At 41.9% G+C, this 19,697-nt stretch overlaps 1 protein-coding gene across 5 annotated transcripts; it reads right to left on the minus strand.

Annotated features, from left to right (window-relative positions):
- Positions 1 to 4,715: 4,715 nt before the first annotated feature.
- On the minus strand, positions 4,716 to 19,048 carry znf362a (zinc finger protein 362a). 5 transcript variants are annotated; one of them, XM_050038097.1, is made up of 9 exons: positions 18,554 to 19,048; positions 14,333 to 14,396; positions 12,207 to 12,414; positions 10,793 to 10,918; positions 9,426 to 9,753; positions 7,414 to 7,638; positions 6,644 to 6,722; positions 6,326 to 6,484; positions 4,716 to 6,236 (listed from the first exon to the last, which is right to left on the minus strand). In XM_050038097.1, the coding sequence occupies exons 2-9, from the start codon at positions 14,393 to 14,395 to the stop codon at positions 6,117 to 6,119; spliced, it is 1,308 nt and encodes a 435-aa protein (XP_049894054.1). In that variant the 5' UTR covers position 14,396; positions 18,554 to 19,048; the 3' UTR covers positions 4,716 to 6,116. The 5 variants fall into 5 exon arrangements, with proteins under 5 accessions (XP_049894054.1, XP_049894052.1, XP_049894051.1 ...); XM_050038095.1 differs by having other exon boundaries at positions 12,207 to 12,447; positions 18,554 to 19,047; XM_050038094.1 differs by lacking the exon at positions 18,554 to 19,048 and adding an exon at positions 17,843 to 18,249.
- Between the last annotated feature and the right edge of the window lie 649 nt (positions 19,049 to 19,697).

Genomic DNA, 19,697 nt, shown 5'->3' on the forward strand with positions numbered 1-19,697 from the left:
GCTTTTCCTGCTGTAGTCTAAATTGCACTTGGCAGACAAGGTAAAATTTTTAGGAAAAAAAGGAAGCAATCACTTTACAAAAAGTTCAAAATGACAAATCTCACAGTTCAAACCTGAAGAGTGAGTCAGTGTCAACGCACCTGACCTGAGGTGCAACATGCACAAAACTCACAAAGGCAGAAACATGAAACTCTTCACGCATGAGTGGAAAAGGTGATTTTTTTTTCATAGCCTGAGGCATCATGTTTTCAGGTTGTCTGTCCGTCTGTCCTTATGTACATCGACCCCTCCCATTGTCATGAACACAAGATCTGAAGAATGCCACGAGGGAATTTCTTTAAATTTGGCACAAAGTTAACTTGAAGAATAAACTGATCAGACTTTGGTGGTCAAAAGTCAACGTCAATGTGACCTCACATAACATGGTTTTGACCATAACTCAAGAATTTTTAGCACTTATTATGCTAAAACTTCACAAAAATGTCCAATAGGATTAAATGATGAAGTGATAACACTTTATAAACCGTAACCTGGTGCACAAGAGACACAAATTGTTGCATAGAAATTCTCCAGAATGCCGAAAATTAAGTGTTTAATGCTCAGTTTTTATGTTTCTCCCCCTAATGTATGAAACAAAACCCACACTCTTGGTCTCTCTTGGTGTTTCTCTCTGGGCTGCATGCAGATAGGAGTGTCAAAGTCAGGCAGGAATACAGTCAGCCTTCTAGAGTCAACAAAGCTCTGACCATGAAGACAACAGCAGATGAAGCGCTCATGTGGGTTGCAGTATCATGGTATCCAGGAAGGTGCTCTTTGGTCAGGAAGTGCAGTACATCTTGAAAAAACAAAATCCAAGGCAGCTCTTCTCTGGTGCAAAAGTTAAAAGGCCTTTATTAAATGGCTAGTTCATGATGAACATTAAAATCACCAACATGTTTCGGCCATGCTCACTGGCCTTCATCAGGGCATAAAGCTGCAGGGTTCACAGGTGTTTTTCAAGACGTAAAGCTCTGACCATGTTGATAAAGGACTACCTGCGCCTGTTCCAACATGTTTGCAAATACCTGGATGCTGAGGAAAAACCTCTAATCTCAAGTTAGAAGACGATCTCATTTGTCTCATTATGTTAAAGATGTTTATGGGTTGTTTGCAGTTTCACCTGCAGTATATCTCCACTCTAAACTTTACATATGGTTTTATTTAGGTTAGAGGAATGCCTGAGCAGTGGCGCCCCTAAGGAGGGGCCAGGGGGAGCTGTGGCCACCTTGATACAATTGCCTCACAACATTTACATCTTTGTGCTGGATCATACAGCTGGAATTTCAAGAGTCTGTTAATCAACGTTTGTACCATACTGCAGCTAATGGAAATGACTGTTTGAACGGAAATAATCCATTAAGGGGAAAAAACCCCCACCACAGATCAGTTTGCAAAATCATTAGCCATGATGTCAAGTCGGAAATGAGCTTAAAGATGTTAAGTGACATGTAGCATTAATGATCATAGTGATAATTTATACAGCACTTTTAAAAGAAAGTACAAGTTACAAAGTGCTTTACAAAGACAGAAAACTAACAAAAAAACAACAGATAAAAGTGTAATTAAATTATTAAATACGATTTCAAACAACAAATGAGCTTAGGTCAGAGGCGGATCTGCAGGCCCAACCAGACTGACAGCTTGTCCACCCTATCAGATTCATTAAGCTGCAGGTGCAGACCCCAAGGAAGTGCGCTTGGCTTTGAAGCCAATTGTCGTAATGGCCGAACAGTGTTTATTACATTTGTCACGTGAGGCCCTGTGACCTGAAACGACTTTTTCTCATGGACTTACACAGAGTGCCCCGGGAATGAGTCCCAAAACCTGGAAATGAGTTTGCATTTTACAACTCACGGTTCCCTCGTTTCAAACTCAATGGGTTTTTGGTTAGATGCCTGAAATAAGACCTGTCGTTGCACAAGTGTAAGAGACTTTCCCTTTTTGTTCTATGACATAAAATACGTCAGTTAATACCCCACTTGTAAACTTGGAAGCTTCTATGTGTCTTAACACTCTTATATGTGGCTAAATGAAACTACAGAATGTCATCGTGCCGAGCACGTTAGCTCTTTCCTTCTGGCGATTGCATTTAGGCTTCAGTAATCATGAAAGTGGTGTTCATATGTGAAGATTGTTTGTTTGCCACAGAGCTTATCTTCAACAGTAATCCAAAATTCAATTGAAAAATCCCATAGGCTTTTTGACAAGGGGACCAGTGTGATGCTAACTTCCGCGTCGGCCTACACAATCACGCATCACCCCTGGAGCACTCTATGGCTAAAGAGACACCTGTAAATAAGTGGATATATATTTCTGAGCATCACAACCCCCACGATATTACTTGTTTCACTTTCAGAATTTGATCCATTCAGTCCGATGACATTTGAAAGTCTAGCAGAGCTGCACAATTCCATCATTTTATACCCATCCAAGTTAGCGAAGCACAAAACCGGAAGTAGCCAGCTCGACTGGGGGGAAGTCTGTAGTGCAATTGCTGTAAGGACAACACAATGCAGAAGAGGCAGTTGAAAGCTTTTGGCTTCAAGCACCACTGTGCAACGTTCATAGAAATAAACAAGGCCCTGCCATGGATGTATAAAAAGAAATGGATATAGCATTAGAGGCAGGACCCCGTTCATTCCTACGAAAGTTGCTGAGTGGCGCATGAAAGGCATGGAACTGCTGCGTATAAAATTACCGAGATGATCGGCACTGCTGCCGCACTGTGTGGCCCACAGAGCAGGTGCACTACAGACTTCCAGTTATTCCAAAGTCTGTATATAATAATGGAGATATCAAAGCTATCCATCCTCTCCTAAGAGGACTCATTGATGTTAAGGGGTGCATAGTTCCTTTGCTGCCCCTTCCCAAAGTCCACTATCATCTCGTTAGTTTGGCTGACATTTAGGAGTAGGTTGTTCTAAAAACAGCGGGTCAGGTCCTCTTCTTCTCTATGGTAGGCCTTTTTATTGTAATCTGTGATCAGGCCCACCACAGCTGTGTCATCAGCAAACTTGATCATGGTGTTTGAAGTGGCTATACAGTTGTGTGTGTACAGAGTGTAGAGCAGGGGACTCAAAACGCAGCCCTGAGGTGCTCCGGTGTTGAGGATGAGGGTGGAAGAGGTGTGTCCACCTACTCCCACCACCTGGGGTCTGCACATCAGGAGGTCGAGGATCCACATGATCAATGAGGCGTTTAATCCCAGCTCCTTGAGCTTTGTGACCAGCCTGGAGGAAACTATGGTGTTGAAAAAACTATGATGCTAAACTGTAATTAATGAACACCAGTTTCACAGAGCTCCCTTTGTTTTCCAGCTGAGACAGGGCCAGCTGAGACAGGGGGTTGTGGAGGATGTGTGTGTCTTCTATAGATCGACTGGGACAGAAGACAAACTGTAGAGGGTCCAGTGTGCTGGTTAGTGAGGAGCAGGTGTAATCCTTAACCAGTCATTCAAAGCTCTTCATCACAACAGAGGGGAGAGCCCCTGGGCTGAACATTCTTGCAGGTTAGTTTTGTTTTGGATTTAACAGACTGAGCCAGTAACCAGCGCTAGTTGGTCAACACATAGTTCGAGGACCCCCCACCCACTGATACTATCTAGTCCTGTTGCTCTCTTGGCATGAAATGTGCACCCACCCACCTATTAACCTCTGCTTCAGCTGTTTTGTTTTGTCATTCTGTTTCCACTGGGGGTCCACACCTTGAAGGCTCACAAAAGGACAACCTGTCACACCTTTCAGAAGAATGTGTCATACCTAGCAACAGGGACAACCACTCCTCTGTCCTTAAGTAAATGTTTCTGTCCCTTCCTTGCTCAGAGTTGCTCTGAGAATGTTCTTACGTCACCCTAAGCTAGGACTCCTTGCTCGAATATTTTAAGTTAGGAGCTCTCTGAGTGTTATTAGGATGTTAGTGAATACAGCCCCTCACACTGCTGAATGCTCCGCTGTGTTCAAATTCGTTACAGACGGGGTGTTTTCCCAAACATCCTGTAACTGTTCCCTGTGATATTTCTATTTCATGTCACTTTCATTTCATAATGCCACTCTGGGGCTTCACACATTAAAGGCTACTGTCTGCGGAAGACACAGAAGGATCTTTGTTACAGCCGGTTGGCACCAAAATACAAAGCACGAGTTCACACTTCATCCATCATCTCCTAATATGTTTTATGTCACATGTATGGTTATCACTGTCTTGTTTGGCACAGACGCTTCCTCTTTCTTTTCTTTTTTTTTTTTTGTGTGAAGGGGGAGAGAGAGAGGGAGTGACATGCAGCAAAGGGCCACAGGCTGGAGTCGAATCTGGGCCGCTGCAGCAACAGCCTTGTATATGGGGCGCCTGCTCTACCACTAAGCCACCAACGGCCCAAACGCTTCTTCTTTCACTGGTCCTAAACCGTCTTGTTTTTAACCAACACTAACTGAAAAATAACCCTCGTCTGACTCAGCAGTTGACAATAAGGTTAGTAACAAGAGTTGTGTAAAGTCCAAAGCTTTGAATCTCATTTCCCTATTAATGCAGAGTAAAAAGCAAACCAACAGCTATGGCACCACAGCAAAGCTTCTGAGGTATTTCATCCACGCTTTGATTTCTTTACATGCAGCGAGGAAAGAAAAAGGCTTTTTAACATCATTTGTAATTATAGAATTATTTATTATAAAACAGGTTGACAGTTAATATAGTTTATTTACAGTATATATCATGCTATGACATAAAAGCCAAATGTAAAGTGATAAAACAACACCGTGGACCCTAGAGTTGTAACAAAGTTAAGGCTTATATGCATATAAAATGGCAAAGTTTTCATTCATAAAACAATGGCAAAATCAGTTTTCAAAGAAGTGCGACACTTCTGTTACACATCGTAACTGAAAACCAAAAAAAAAGGGACCTTATCATTTGTGATTTTCAGGAAAGTCACACATCTGTCTGTGTGGCAGCAGCAGCAGAGTGGTGGTGTAACATTTCAGTCTTGCCACTACGTTTATTTATTTGCACACCCAAAGTGGACAAAAAGCATTGAGTGCATGATTATGTCATAAATATCAAATTTGGCAAGATAAATGCGTATAAATTATCATTTCAGGGAACAAAAACATTTTTGTTTTACTTTATGTACTTGCAGTACTTGAAAGCAGAAGCTCTCACATTCATTGCACCAGTTAGAGTTTCAATTGGTTTTTTTTTTAATTTTTTGTGGTCTGTGTGTTTTCTTAGTGTCTTTTTCTGAAACACTGTTGAACAGCTCTTGTATTTAAGGAGACCTAAAACACGTTTATATTTCATAACATTACAAAATATATGTAAAAGAAAACATATCCATCCGAGTCACACATCCTGCAGGATGAGTTTGGCAACAGGGCGAGAAAATTACTGTAATATAAATATTAATTATGCTGTGTTCACATGGAATCATTGCCGTTATTCTCTGCCAGCCTCACCTAACATTACCGTCCTGCTCTCGTCCACTAAAGTAATATCTGGTCTCTCTGATTCCATGTGAACGCAGTCTTGCGTGTGTGTTAGGGGCACGTGATTGGTGAAACATTGCAAACACTGACGTAAAAAGTGGCACGATATACATGAATACACATTATATAAGCATTCACCTTTATGTTCACTCAGCTAACGGAAGACTATTTCTGATGCATTTTTTTTTTCTTGCAAAGACTTGAGTAAAGAAATCGATGGACCGTATAAAAAAAAGGACAATGTAATCTTTTTATAACACAAAAACTTTAAAAAGATTTTCCATGTATCGTAGCTGCCCGGAGCAATACTTATGTTTTTCTTGTTTTTCTGTGAAGTCACAATAGAAAAAGAAATTTTTAGGCCTGTCATTTCCAGGCCTGAAAGTGCTGAGAAGTCATCTTTGGATGTCCCCGATAATACTATCTGGTCAGCAAGAAAGGAAAGGAGGATATACTCGTTAAAAGCGCACCTCTTCACAAGATACGTGTACAATCTGGCACAATGTTGGAACCCATTGATGGGTTCAAAGTCCGTCAGAGGGGCGCAGATATCACAGGAAATGTCTCTGATGGGAGGATGGCGGGAGACGGGCGAGGAGCTCAGATGAGGGAGATCCGTATAGGGATGGTGGGAGACTCTGTCCTGTGTTGAGGGGAGTGATGGGACACCACATGTTCCACCATTGTGTGTTTAGACATGTGTTTCATGAGGTACGTCTCCTGTAAATAAATAAAACAAACCCTTTTTTTTAGATATATATTCGCTGCACTCAGTTCAGATGTTAAAATTTAACTCGACTTGGACTCACCGACGTGTACGCCCGGCCGCACATGCTGCAGCAGTAGGCCTTGGCGTTTTTGATGGCGTGTGCGGACAGGTGAATCTGCAGCGAGGCAGAGTCTGAGTAGGCACGGAAACAGTTGGAACATTTGAAGGGCTTGTCTTTGTTGTGCTGCCTCTGGTGAGACTTCAGCAGGGGAGAAAAACATACAGAAAAAACACACAGAAACTGAGTCACCTTCACGCAGCACTGCAAAGGGCGCTGCATCGCAGTTTAAGGAGGGGAGGATCAAGGCGATTAAACAGGTAGCAGCGACGGGGGTGTGTGGGGGGAGTCAATGTTTACCTGCAGATTAGATAGCTGAGTAAAAGCTTTTTCACATCCTGGATGGGCGCATTTGTACGGCCGATCACCTGTGTGGATTCTAAGACAGGAAAAATGATGCAAACATTAGGCAACTGAAACAGGTCAGACAGGAAGCTGCAAAAACACAAACACATACAGTAACAATAACGACTCACAACAGCTAGAAAAAGTAACTTTCTTGTGCAGAATTCTCACAAAAACCAAAACTAGATGAATCTCCTCCTTAAATATACACTTCCTGTTTGTGGTTTGTTTCGACTGTATCATGTTTAACACTACTTGAAGTGAGGTTAATGTTGATTCACTCAGATGCATGCGCGCAGAGCAACAAAGGCTGGCCAGCAGAGAGTAAACAATGAGCACAAAGGAGTCGCTGTGATAACTAGACAACTAGATACACCAGACTGGACACAACAACCTGAAACATCAGCTCCTTCAGCTACTAGTTATTTTAAAGGGTCAGTTCACCACAATTACAAAAAATATATATCAAGTTTGGGTTTACATTTACTCACTTATAGTAGTTATGAGTGACGCAATAATTTCCAACATTTTTACCATTTTGTTTGCGGTGTTTACAACATTATCTTTTTTTAACATAATTCTTTTGACATAAATCTTTTTTGCTCCAACTAAGAATATTAAGTATGTTATTGATGCTGCACAACAGACAGATGCCCAGGTAGATAGGTGCTCGTAGCTCTGGTGGATAGCAATAAAATGGCAAACACGCTGTGATGAGATCAGACCTGGTGTGCTGCTGCAGATGGGAGAGCTGGCGAAAGCATTTCTCACAGTAGGAGCAGCGATAAGGTTTGATACCCAAGTGTATGCGCAGGTGCTGGGCCAGGTACGATGCGTTCGCAAAGGACTTCGTGCAGTGAGGACACTTGTGAGCCTTCGCCTCTGTGTGCGTTTTCGAGTGGATCTGCATGTCTGACTTGGAGAAGAAGGTCAGCGGACAAACTTTACACCTGTATCAAGAACAAAGGGACACAGACAGAGGACACACATAAAGGACATGCACAGAGCACACATACTGCATATATATGATGTATATACATTGCTCAAATAAATTAAGGGAACACTTAATCGTCACAGTGTAACACCAAGTCAGTTAAACTTCAGGGATATCAATCTGTCCATTCAGGAAGCACAAGTGATTGTGAATCAGTTTCACCTGCTTTGGTGCAAATGAAAGTGACAGCAGGTGCAATGGAGAGGCAAAAGCAAGACAACCCCCAAATGGGAATGGTTTTACATGTGGTGGTAACATACTCTCTCCTTATCCTTCCTGACTGAGTCTTCTCTAGTTTTGTGTTCTGATGGTGTCCTTGTCACTACAGGTAGCATGAGGTGGTACCTGCAGCCCAATCAGGTTGCACGCGGTCGCAAGAAGGTTTGCATTGTCTCTCAGCACAGTCTCAAGAGCATGGAGGAGATACCAGGAGACCGGCTGTTACCAGAGGAGAGCTGGACAGGGCCGTAGAAGGCCATCAACCCAGCAGCAGGACCAGTATCTGCTCCTTTGAGTGAGGAGGAACAGGAGGAGCACTGCCAGAGCCCTACAGAATGACCTCCAGCAGGCTACTGGTGTGCATATTTCTGACCACACTGTCAAAAACAGACTCCATGAGGGTGGCATGAGGGCCTGACATCCTCTAGTGGGACCTGTGCTCACAGTCCAGCACCGTGCATAGAACACCAGAATTGGCAGGTCTGCCATTGGCGCCCCGTTCTCTTCACAGGCAAGAACAGGTTCACACTGAGCACATGTGACAGGCGTGAAAGAGTCTGGAGACACTGTGGTAAATGTTATGCTGCCTGTAACATCATCCAGCATACTCAGTTTGGTGGTGGGTCAGTGATGGTCTAGGAGGCATATCCTTGGAGGGCTGCACAGACCTACATATCATAGCCAACAATACCCTGACTGCTGTTAGGTACCAGGATTAACTCCTCAGAGCGACTGTCAGACCTTTTGCTGGTGCAGTGGGCCCTGGGTTCCTCCTGGTGCAGGATAATGCCCGGCCTCATGTGGCCAGAGTGTGTAGACAGTTTCTGGATGACGAAGGCATTTGATGCCATTGACTGGCTCTCTTGTTCCCCTGACCTAAATTCAACTGAGCACCATGGACGTTATGTATCGGTGCATCAAATGCTGCCAAGTAACGCCACAGACTGTGGTTATGTTTTCAGTTATGTTTGTGTGTTAGTCTGTTTGTCTCTTTGTCAGCAGGATTACAGAAAAACTACTAAACCGATTTTCCTGAAACTTGGTGGTAGCATGGGCCAAGAAAGAGCCCATTCAATTTTGGACTAGATCTGAATCTAGGGCAGACACACAAGTATTTCTCACTTTCAGTAACATTGTTAGATTGGGCATTTGACCTTGGCTGAGCTCTGCGCTCTCCAAGTGCCCTGCTAGTTTGGTATGTTTTGTTTTTTTTTCCCTTTGTGAACTTTGTTCTGTTGCCCTACTTGTTCTGTATATGACATGATTTTTGGCTGTTTTTATGTTTGGGTGAATCGAATCAATTTTCCAACCTGGTGAACATTAAGTTAAATTCTATCTTAATATATTCTATATTAATGATTTAACCATTATCATGCAAGTTACTATATTTCTCCTTTTATTTGAAACATGCTGTATCTAAAGGAATTCTAATGATTCAAACTAAATTGTGAGTCGTGAGTCAGAGGCACGCTACCTCAGTTATTTATGCATCTATCTACGTATTAAAAAAAAGTCCTTTCTTACCTGTAGGTTTTTCCCTCTTTGGCAGTAATGGTGACACAGGATTGGTCGTTGCCTGAGGCTAGGATTGGGTAGGGCACCACCAGAAGAGATGACCCATTCTCTGCCTTGATCCTCTTACGCCCCCGTTCCTCCTTTGGAGGAGGGCCGAGGAGTCCCACAAGTCCCCCGTTGTTTTTCCCGGGCTCCATCCCTTGGCTGCAAGCTAACCCTGAGATGAGGTGAGGTGTGGGGGCTCCGCCCAGCCGGCTGTGGCTGCTTGAGGTGGGCGTGGTTGGGGTGATGATCTCTGAGGTGTTGAGGTTGCCTGTTCTGGATGCCAGTGCCACACCTGGCAGACAAGGACAAGGAAATAAGTTATTATCAAACTGCCAATTCATATGTCAAGAGCGACAGTTGTGCAAACAAAGACAAACTCTAACAACTTATCAACAGCGATACTAAAAGTACTAGCACTTAAAGTGCTGGTTTTTGACACTGGCAGACTCAGAATGTAATTCTCAGTGTCAACATTATGGAAAGGATCCCTACAGAGATAGACCTTTTCTTAAGAAGTGAAATCCTTTTTGTTAAAACATAAACAGCCCCAAAATCAGCACTGCCAAACCCAACAGACTCCATTTGAATAAACAGTGCTGTAGTGTGTATGGAGCCAGCATATTTTCACATCTATCTGGGCCAATTAAAGGTTTAATTAAATCAGTTGGGAGTTAGTGAATGTTGTAACGCAGGAGAAATGAACTGAGAGTTTTATTTTCTGTCATCTTTGAATTAAGTGTGTTTTACAATAATAAAATTGCTTATTTATTATTAGTCTGGTGTGTTTGACAATTGTGATTTCGGGGCGGTTTCTTTAGGGATCCTTTCTATAAGTTGTCAGACGCTTAGAATAACAATCTGAGCCTGTCAGTGACAAGAACAAACACTTCTACTGAATGTGAATTAATGGCACAAATGTGCCCTGTGTGTTTACATTGCAGGCTGTTTCACAGCTGCAGCACTCTCATGTAATACTGGTTTCATATACAGTCAGGTCCATAATTATTTGGACAATGATACAGTTGTCGTCATTTTGGCTCTGTACACCACCACAATGGGNGTACAGAGCCAAAATGATGACAACTGTATCATTGTCCAAATATTTATGGACCTGACTGTATCTGTTGTTCCCATTAGTCACTTAGATACAAACACAGGTACAAGGTCCAGGTTACAAAGTACAGACCTTACCCTTTAAAGTTACATTATTCTCAGTCTTTCTCCTACTCATACTTACAGCTCAGAGAAGTAAATGAAACTCACTAACTGCAGACCCGAGCAGGACAATGATCTTTGCTCCTACAGAAACAGGAAGTACCAACTGTGGTTACCTGAGACATGGTTTGTCCTAGAGGGATGGTCTATCAGTTGACGCAGATGCCAGTCTTCCCATAATCCTCTGGCTTTTATAGCTGCCTTATCGTCCAGATTCAAGTTTACATCCCCCAGAATACGACCTGGCAAATGTGCAGAAAAATTCACATTTAAAAAAAACATGTGAGTGTCTTATTAACGACACTTTACACCTGGTATGAAGACACTGAACAAATGTTTATTTAGGTCATCAAACAGAAATATAAACCACAGTGTTCTGTTGACATAGGCCTTATTTCCGTGTTGTTGGTTCTGCTGTACATGCTATAGGGACATTGTGGTTCATGGTCAGCAGCACTTAAGACTCTCGGCTACTGGTGCACCCAGCCGCTTATTGTATTTATCCATGATTCAGAGACCCCAAACACTGTGTAACTTTCTGTAGCAGACTTCATGAGTTCAAAATCATGTTTATAAGCATAAAACTGTTAAGCATGAATACGTATCAAGGGGATAAAACAATGTTAAGCATATCTGTTGAGTTGTTAAAGACGGCCCTGAGAGAAAGCTGAACCAACTCTAATGACGCAGGGTGGACACATTTCTTGCATATCAGTAGGGATGGGCAAATAAACCGGGTTCCCACGGTCATGGAACACCTGAAAAAAGTCATGGAATTTCTCAATCTAATTTTCAAGGCCTGCAAAAGTCATGGAATTAAAAAAAACCCTTACATGTTTTGAAAAAGTCATGGAATTTAATTGTGTGTAATGAAATTAACATAACGTAGAGGAAGTGTCAATGTGTGACATTTGTTTACCATAACGTACGTTTCTTCATTTTCTCCCTGGGTTCCGTCGCACCCTCCGAGTATACCTGCTAGCTGGAATTATGTGTGAACAGAGTTTGGATCTGATGTGTTTGAATATTGACTGGCAAGTACTCTTGTGACATGAAGGGCCATGAAAAGTTTCCATACATATGCCCCAGTAATATTTCAAAGTGTGCCGCATTTTTGAGATTCAGCCATTAACACGAGCAGCTTGGGACTTTCAATTGTCACACAGAGCACCAATGCACACTTTGATTTCATTGGTTGTTCAAAGGCATGGGGCATCCTTTTTTTTGTTGTGGGAACCCTGAATAAAACCTTATGAAGCTTTGGGGCTTCAAACACAACAAACACAGCAACATCTGGTTGTTGGCAAAATGTCCTGCAGCCCTTCAAGATGGGCTACAGCACCACAACACCTCTGGTTTTAATAGTTTCAGTCTTAGATGTGCGCAGTAAAAGTTCAGCAGGCCTGTGTATTATTATTGAACCTGTAATACTTTTGATCAGAAGTGCTCTACTACTACTTATTACACATTAATGCAGCAGTGATATTAATCCAGTAAAAAGTGAGGACTGAGGACGCAGGTGAGGAGTACCTGTGACTGAGCTGGAGGCGGGGCGGGCGTGCAGGGCGATATCAGGCTGAGACGGGCTGTGGCTGTGGAGAACTGGCATCTGGTGAGCTTTGGACATCCCTTGCTGGCTGCCATCCGCCTGGATGGGGGGAGCCAGTAAGGGCTGTTGGGAAGGGGCTGAGGCAGCAGGCAGATGTGGCGGTCTGATCTTCTCTGCCATCAGCTGCTCCTTGATTTTATTGATCAAGACTAGGTTATCCAGCTGACAGCCAGGAAACAGCATTTGTGACAAGAGAACAGCCATCAGTTTAGTCAGGGTCACTTTATGAGACGATGGTTCCCTCTAGAGGCTGACATGTGACATTGTACCCAAAACTTAATGTCTCAACAGGAAATGTATTAACCCAGTGGTTCCCAACCTTATGGCCTTGTGACCCCTTAAAATGAAGCAATGTCAACTTGTAACCTCCCATCACAGGTTATGGACTCTTAACTTGTCTGATTTAAGGCCAAATTTGATATCATCCAGAATTTCACAAGAATAAGAAAAACTACAATTAGAGACAAGATTGTTTCAGACTGACGGATTGTTTCAATGTATCCCTTTAATCATCTGGTGACCCCTCAGATTAACTCAGGACCCCCCTCGGGTAACCTGAACCCCAGGTTGAGAACCACTGTTTTAAAGGACCAGTTTGATATTTTGACAAAATACGCTTATTCATGTTTTGCTTACATTTCGATGAGAAGATTTAATGCCTGTAGGCTAACTATGTGGCTATAGCCAGCAGCTTAGCTTAGCTTAGCTTAGCTTAGCTTAGCTTAGCACAAAGACTGGAAACAGGGGGAAACACCTAGCCTGGCTGTCCACAGGTGAAAATCCACCTGGCTACCAGCATATCTAAAGTACACTAAATGCTCCTTTGTTCAATCCATGCAAAAACAGAAGGCTAAAAATAGGGCCGGGTATCCGTACTTGATACAACTGCTGTGGTGATGTGCTGTGCGCAGTGTAATTGACTGAAATGGCAGTTCAGTGTGCCGATTAGTGTTGGGGAGTAACTAGTTACATGTCAAAATGTTGGTGATTACAAAGGGGTTACATCTTATTAACATTTTATTAAGATCCACATTGTGACTATTGTATTTTATCTGTCTTTACTTTCTATGCTGCTCTGCATGTCTGAATGTAATGCTAATCTGTGTGTTGGTGCTTCATGTTGCATGTATGTCTGTTTGTGCTAACATGCTGTTTGTTGTTGTTGTCTTATTGTATCGTACTGATGCTCTGCTGTTGCGTGTTGCTTTGCAGGGCTTCTGTTCTGTCTTGGGAATTTCTGTTTGTTGTACTTAATGCTGTCTTTATGTCTTTATGCTGTCTTTGTCCTGTGGATTTTATCCTTTTATTGGTTTCAAAACATCTTGCATTAATTTAATGTTTATGTATTGTCTACCTACTAGTATATTTGTGTTTCTTATTTTGGAAAATGACCAAACTAAACTAAACTAAATGTGCATTGCCCTTAAAAATAAAACAAATGAAATGCAATCTGAAATGGTTGTTTCCTGTAAAAAGCCAAATATGTGGAGAATAACACTCACTCTTTTGCTTTGCATCTTTTCACCGTGCAGGAAGGCCATCTTTTGGCATATGCCGAGATGCCACCAAAACATTTGAAAGTATGGCTGTACTACACTCCTGTGGCATCTGGCTGCATTTTTTACACAACTGAATGCTTTTATGTACATGACAGGTATCGAATGATGTAGAAAAATAGGTATCAAATAAAGCACTCTGTTGGTATGAGTATCACTTTAAGGGTACTGGCACCATATTTTTTAAAAAGATTAATTAATGATGTTAAATATACAAATTAAATATGCCAATTGTCGTTTTTAAATGTCAGCTTTTGTACAGAAAAAAACAACCTAGACCTTTGGCCGCTGGCTGTAGCTTTTTACAGTACAGATGACAGAGTAGTATCAATCTTCTCATCTAACTGAAACGTTTTTCCCAACACACCATTCAATTTCAGTGCATTATTTAAAATCACTTTAAAAAACAACACAGTAAATTGACAGCATAGCGATTTTATTGCTTGAGGTAAACATGCACTTAAACAAGAGCGAATACCAGAGTCACTCACCTGGCCGGGCATAGCGGGAGGTGGAGGCCAAAAATAGGGATTGTTAAAGCGAGGTTCAGCCATCCTGAAATAAAAACACAAGGGTCATAAACAAGGTGAGTGCAGCTTCTCTGTCCATCAGTGAAACACGTATCAAGTACATGGTAAAATAACGCTTCCCGACCTTTTTGGCTGGGGACCCCTTTAAATGAAGCTGTTTTCTTGTGACCCCTCATCACTGCTTGAATAGGTGAGTATTTTTTTGTTTTGCTTTAATTCTCAAAGTTCAGAATTATGATTTACACACAAAGAGGCAAAGATAAGAGGAAATTGTGAATCATCTTGGTTTGTTCCGTTTATCCTCGGTTGATGTGAAGAAATATTGTTAGTGTAGAAAACAGTGGTTAAAAACTCCACCCAAACAGCAGCTGACTGTTCGACGTGATAATTTGAGATAGCTTCTCCCAGTCTTGTGATAGTGGACTTTCAAAGACATTCTGTATTAGTTCTCCTCCTTTCCCTAAAGTGCAAGAGCAGACCATATGTCTTTACCCAGTGCTTCATCAGAGATAGCGGAGAGGATGATTCTGGAGGACGTTAAAGTGAGTGATGCATCTTTTTCTTGGGATTTCTAACCACAAGGCTTTGAGATGGACATGCTGCCTAAGAGATAGGCTCTCACATGATTACAACAACTGGTTAGGGAACTTCCCAAAAACGGTTATCAGAGAAAACAGAAAACGTTAACAGCGATGTGGCTCAGATCCTAATCTGTTGCTGTCTGTCTCCTCCTCTGCACAGGGGGCCCCGACACGTTAGGAGTCTGATGGGAAACTGGAGATGTTTGCACAGCCTCACCTCAGAGCAGAGCGAGACCTGAATGATGTAGCCGAAAGCCAAGAGATCAGTAATCTACCTGAATATGATGAACATGGAAAGACTAAAATAGGAATGCTGCACAGAGCTCACACTGATTTGTAAGTGACACTGTGTTTTTTTAATGAAGAAATAATAGCATGAATATTCTCTTTTTAATATTTGCTTTTCTGGGCTGCAATTAAGATCAATGCTTTTCCACACTGCGTTTGGCCACATGCACAGAAAGCTTCTCACTTTCTGATGACAGAGAGAGCTGCTACTGCTGAAGTTTTGATCTGAAGGTTTTTCTTTCCATAGCTTCTCTTCTCAACCTCGTATGAAGTTTCTTTTTTTAAAACATTTTGCATTGCGTGTTTTGGCACACTTCACCATTCCTAAGTCTGTTTGGCTTAGCAGAGGCATAACACAGTCCATATCCGCGAGCCAAGAGAAACAAAAACGATACGTTCAGGGGTACGAGCGTACAGTAAACCCCACAAAATATTTCTCTAATGATGCCAGTGGGGATCAGTTTCACTTCCTGGAGGCTTTCTGCCTCGGGGGAGCAGGCTCAGGAGTTCGACGGCGGCTGGACATCTTGGTGTCACTTTTTGAAATGACACGCTTCACAGAGAACATATTTAACGTCAGGGAGGCACTGTATATAACTCACAGTTCCTGTGTGTTGCTGGTGTATGACCACATATAGAGTTGTTCCAATCAGCCTGTAGAGTCAGGCCTAGACTGCTCTGCTTTTGGACTTACTCTACGGCTACCTGTGTCAGGAGAGTGTTATTTTTTGCACATATGCAGCTGAGATTTTATGCAGCCTTAATATTTACATTATTATTAGAGTATAAAGAAAAAGAGACTTGAACATAGTCTTTCACATGCAGGTGCATTAAAATGAGCTCAATATCTTGTAAGAAGCATCTTTCAAACTGCTCTTCAGCGCTGCAGGTAACACTTATTTTCACTGTCGATTAATCTGCAGATTACTTTCTCGATTAGTAGGTTACGTATTTTGTCCATACAATTTCAGAAAACAGTGGAAAATGGCCGTTTTAATTTCCACAAGCTCGAGGTGATATGTTCCAGTGAGTTGTTTCATCTGACCAACAGACTAAAACCCAAAAGTTTTTGGTTTACTCTTCACAAATAAGAAGTTGGAAGTTTGATTATCGTGGCCAAAAGAGTTCACAATAACAAAATTATTACATCTATCGAAAATGCTGTCTGTCAAATTCATCTTTAGCTTTGTTTATTGTGCATTTTGTCTCTTTTTAGGCAAAAAAAAATACTCAAAATACGAGTGTAGGGACGTGTGGACAGAGTCTGTCACCATAACTGTACAAAACTGTACACCAGATGGTGTTGGGGGACGGAGACAAAGCGAGAATGGAAAGAAATGGAAATGCTTTAAGAGGTGCTGGATTATTTACACTATAGTATCTCATGTATATTACTAACATGATGTCAACATTTTATTTTTTAAATACCCTGGTTAGCGTCAATACCTGTTCATCATGGCACCTCTAGCTGAAAGAAAAGATTTTTGTTCAAAAATAACTTAAACTATCAAATCATTCTCAGTCACCAACTAATTTTCTTTGGATCGACTCTCTTTCATTCAAGTTATTTATTATTTTAAACACCTAGATGCGGCTTGGGGCACATCACCAGATGAACCCACGGTTGCAGGGTGTTTCAGGTCTTAGATCATCAGACACCCTCACCTGGGCGACCCAGCCGGGGGTGATCGGTCCCCGGCTTGTGTCCGAGCAGCGCGCGACATCATGGATCTGCCCTCTTGATCCACAGCCACCTTGAGGCTTTTCCTGCAGCCTCACTGATGTTTCTGGTTCAACACATTTACTGAATCAGTACATCAGAGTTTTGCTCCATATTTACAGAAGTTTCCATCATTACAAAGTAATAATCTGCTGCGCTGTGGAAGTTATGATACTTTCAAAGAAGGCAGCCTTTATAAACGGTTGTAATTTGTAACTAATAGTTCATAAATCATTTACTAATGTTTTATAGATCCAGTTTTAGGTTGTCAGGTTGTGAAAAATCTCTTGGACAACAATCCATCTACTTATGCAAACAAATACAGACCTGATTGACTCAAAAAAACTTAAATATTGAGTTATTAACATTTATAACTGGAGACTTGATTGCCTTTTATAAAGTGCAAAATCCATGAACATTAGTTAATGGATTAGCAACATGTTTACCTGCTTTAAAGATGACTCTCAGTCAGAGGCATCCCAAACTATCTTTTTAATAGCTTATAGCTGATCTGCAAAGCATTAGTTTATCATTTATTAATGAATAAAGCCACATGTTACAACTTATAAACCCTTGTGATGGGTATTGGAGAGTGATATAAGACTCACTCAGACCACATGCTGTTAAGTCTTTATCTGTTAGTATAATTACATCTATGCTCTCTTACATGTAGGAGCTATAATAATCCAGATGGTCAGTAGTCAAGTGTGACCACAATGACCTGCGGGTTGCACAGAAAACTATTTCTGTATCTCAGCATTTCATCTTCAAAAGCAGCATCAGTGCAACAAAACAGAAACCGAGATCAGCTCTTCAGAGAAACACACAAGTCAATCTCTGAAACTAAAGTTAGGGTTAACTTTTGTGTCCTTTTGTCGGTACCTTCTGTGCTGAATTATTCCTCCGTGCAAAAGCAGAAAAAGAAAAAGAGACTCTGATGTTTTAAATGTTAAAACCTGAGCAGCTGGAAAGGAGAGCATCTCCTCCTCCACAGAGAAACGATCCTCCGCAGCGCCTCGCTCCGTCCGCCGCCTCTCCCACATTCTCAGACAGTTTATTAAAAAATTTCAGACAAAAGGAAAACAAAAATGGCAGCCCTGTCTTATTTTTATAAGCACTGGACGCCATATTCTGCAGATCCGAATATTATAAGGAGGTAATTCCCCACATGTAATGAAACGCCGTGCCGATGCGTCGGGATGTGGCGTATTTGCATTAAGCGTACGAATGATTGTTTACTTTGATTTGCAGGTTTGAATAGCCCGGCTTGAGGAGGAGGAAAAAAAAGAGCCTGACACTTCCTACAACAATCATCATGCCTTTCAATGCTCTGCAGCTGCTCGACCATAAAAACCCAAATATCGATGTAAATACAAGCGCCTGGTGGAAGCTTTTATTTTGCACGGCAGAAGAAAAGAAATCAGTCTTTATCATCGCTGCGCTGCAAATGCTCTTCTTTTTTTTACATGCAACTTTTGCATGACTTAAACAGCAACGGTGACGAAGCGACACAAGGAGAGGCTGTGTGTGTGTGAGAGAGAGAGAAAGGAGAAAAAGGAGGCAGAGATATTTGCATCGAGCGGAGCAACATACCTGAACCAGCGAGGGGAGAAATATTTTTTATAAAGGATAGACTCTTCTTTCTGCCTGCTCTCAGTCGGACTTCAAACCTTCCGGGTCGCCTGCTGTTCACTTCTGGGTGCTGCAGGCGTCTAAACACGGAGCCCAAACTGATTTTTAACCCATTTTCTGGTGTCTCAGTCTCATTTTCCTGCACATATTGTGCTCGCATTGCATTTAAAAACCGTGCATATGGGTGTGAAGTTATATTTGACATGGTTTTCCTGCACCCTAACAGCTGTAGTGTGGTGTTATTATTTCATACATGAAGCTGACTTTCTGCAATGTGCATCATCACCAGCATTAATCTCACATAAACACAGATTGTTACACCAGAGCTCCAGTGTTAAGAGTGCATAGCATCTTTTTCCAGCTCTGCATATAAGCCGTCTGTCTGTCTATCTGTCTGTGCCGGGTCACGACGGTCATGTACAGTAAATATGAGGTGTAATCCGCTCAGCAGCAGCATGACAGGCTGCTAATATGCTCTGTGCTTAGCTCAGCAGGAGATGGCACTGCTGCCACAAGCTGGAGAGCCTCAGCAAGGGAACATGTTGCCTCACGGCTGAAAGTAAGAGGAGATAGAAATGATGATCACTTCACATGTGAAAATGAGACACATGGTGCTCAAGTTTAAAAAGAAAATCTTATCTAATCTTATTGTCTTGTGATATATTTATCTTGTATTAAGAGTAATTGGATTAAACACTCATTTGCCGTTTTGTTTATCAGGTTGAAACAGTTTTAGAGAGGTGCTGATTCAACTTTGTGGTCGTCTGTGGAGGAAGCGGTTCAGGGGTGTCGAACACGGGTGTAAATATAGACAGTGCAGGCGGTGTGGTTGCGCTGGGGCCCATGGGATGGGGGAGCCCGTAGAGAGAGCAGGTCCTTCAACAGTGTGTTGGCCAGAGAACAGGCTCTTGTGGCTCATTCAGATTCTGAAAAATACATCTATGTTCAAAGAAGAACTAGTGTTAAATTGAAAAAGGGGGGCAACAGCTACATATGTCGTCGTTATATATTGTCGTTTTTTTTTTTGTGAAAGAGTCTGTTGCAATCTATTCTACAATAAAATTATATGTTTACTTTACATAAACTATTAAACCACAAATAAATT

This window comes from Epinephelus moara, chromosome 24 (genome assembly GCF_006386435.1).
Source record: "Epinephelus moara isolate mb chromosome 24, YSFRI_EMoa_1.0, whole genome shotgun sequence".
Taxonomy (NCBI): Eukaryota; Metazoa; Chordata; class Actinopteri; order Perciformes; family Serranidae; genus Epinephelus; species Epinephelus moara.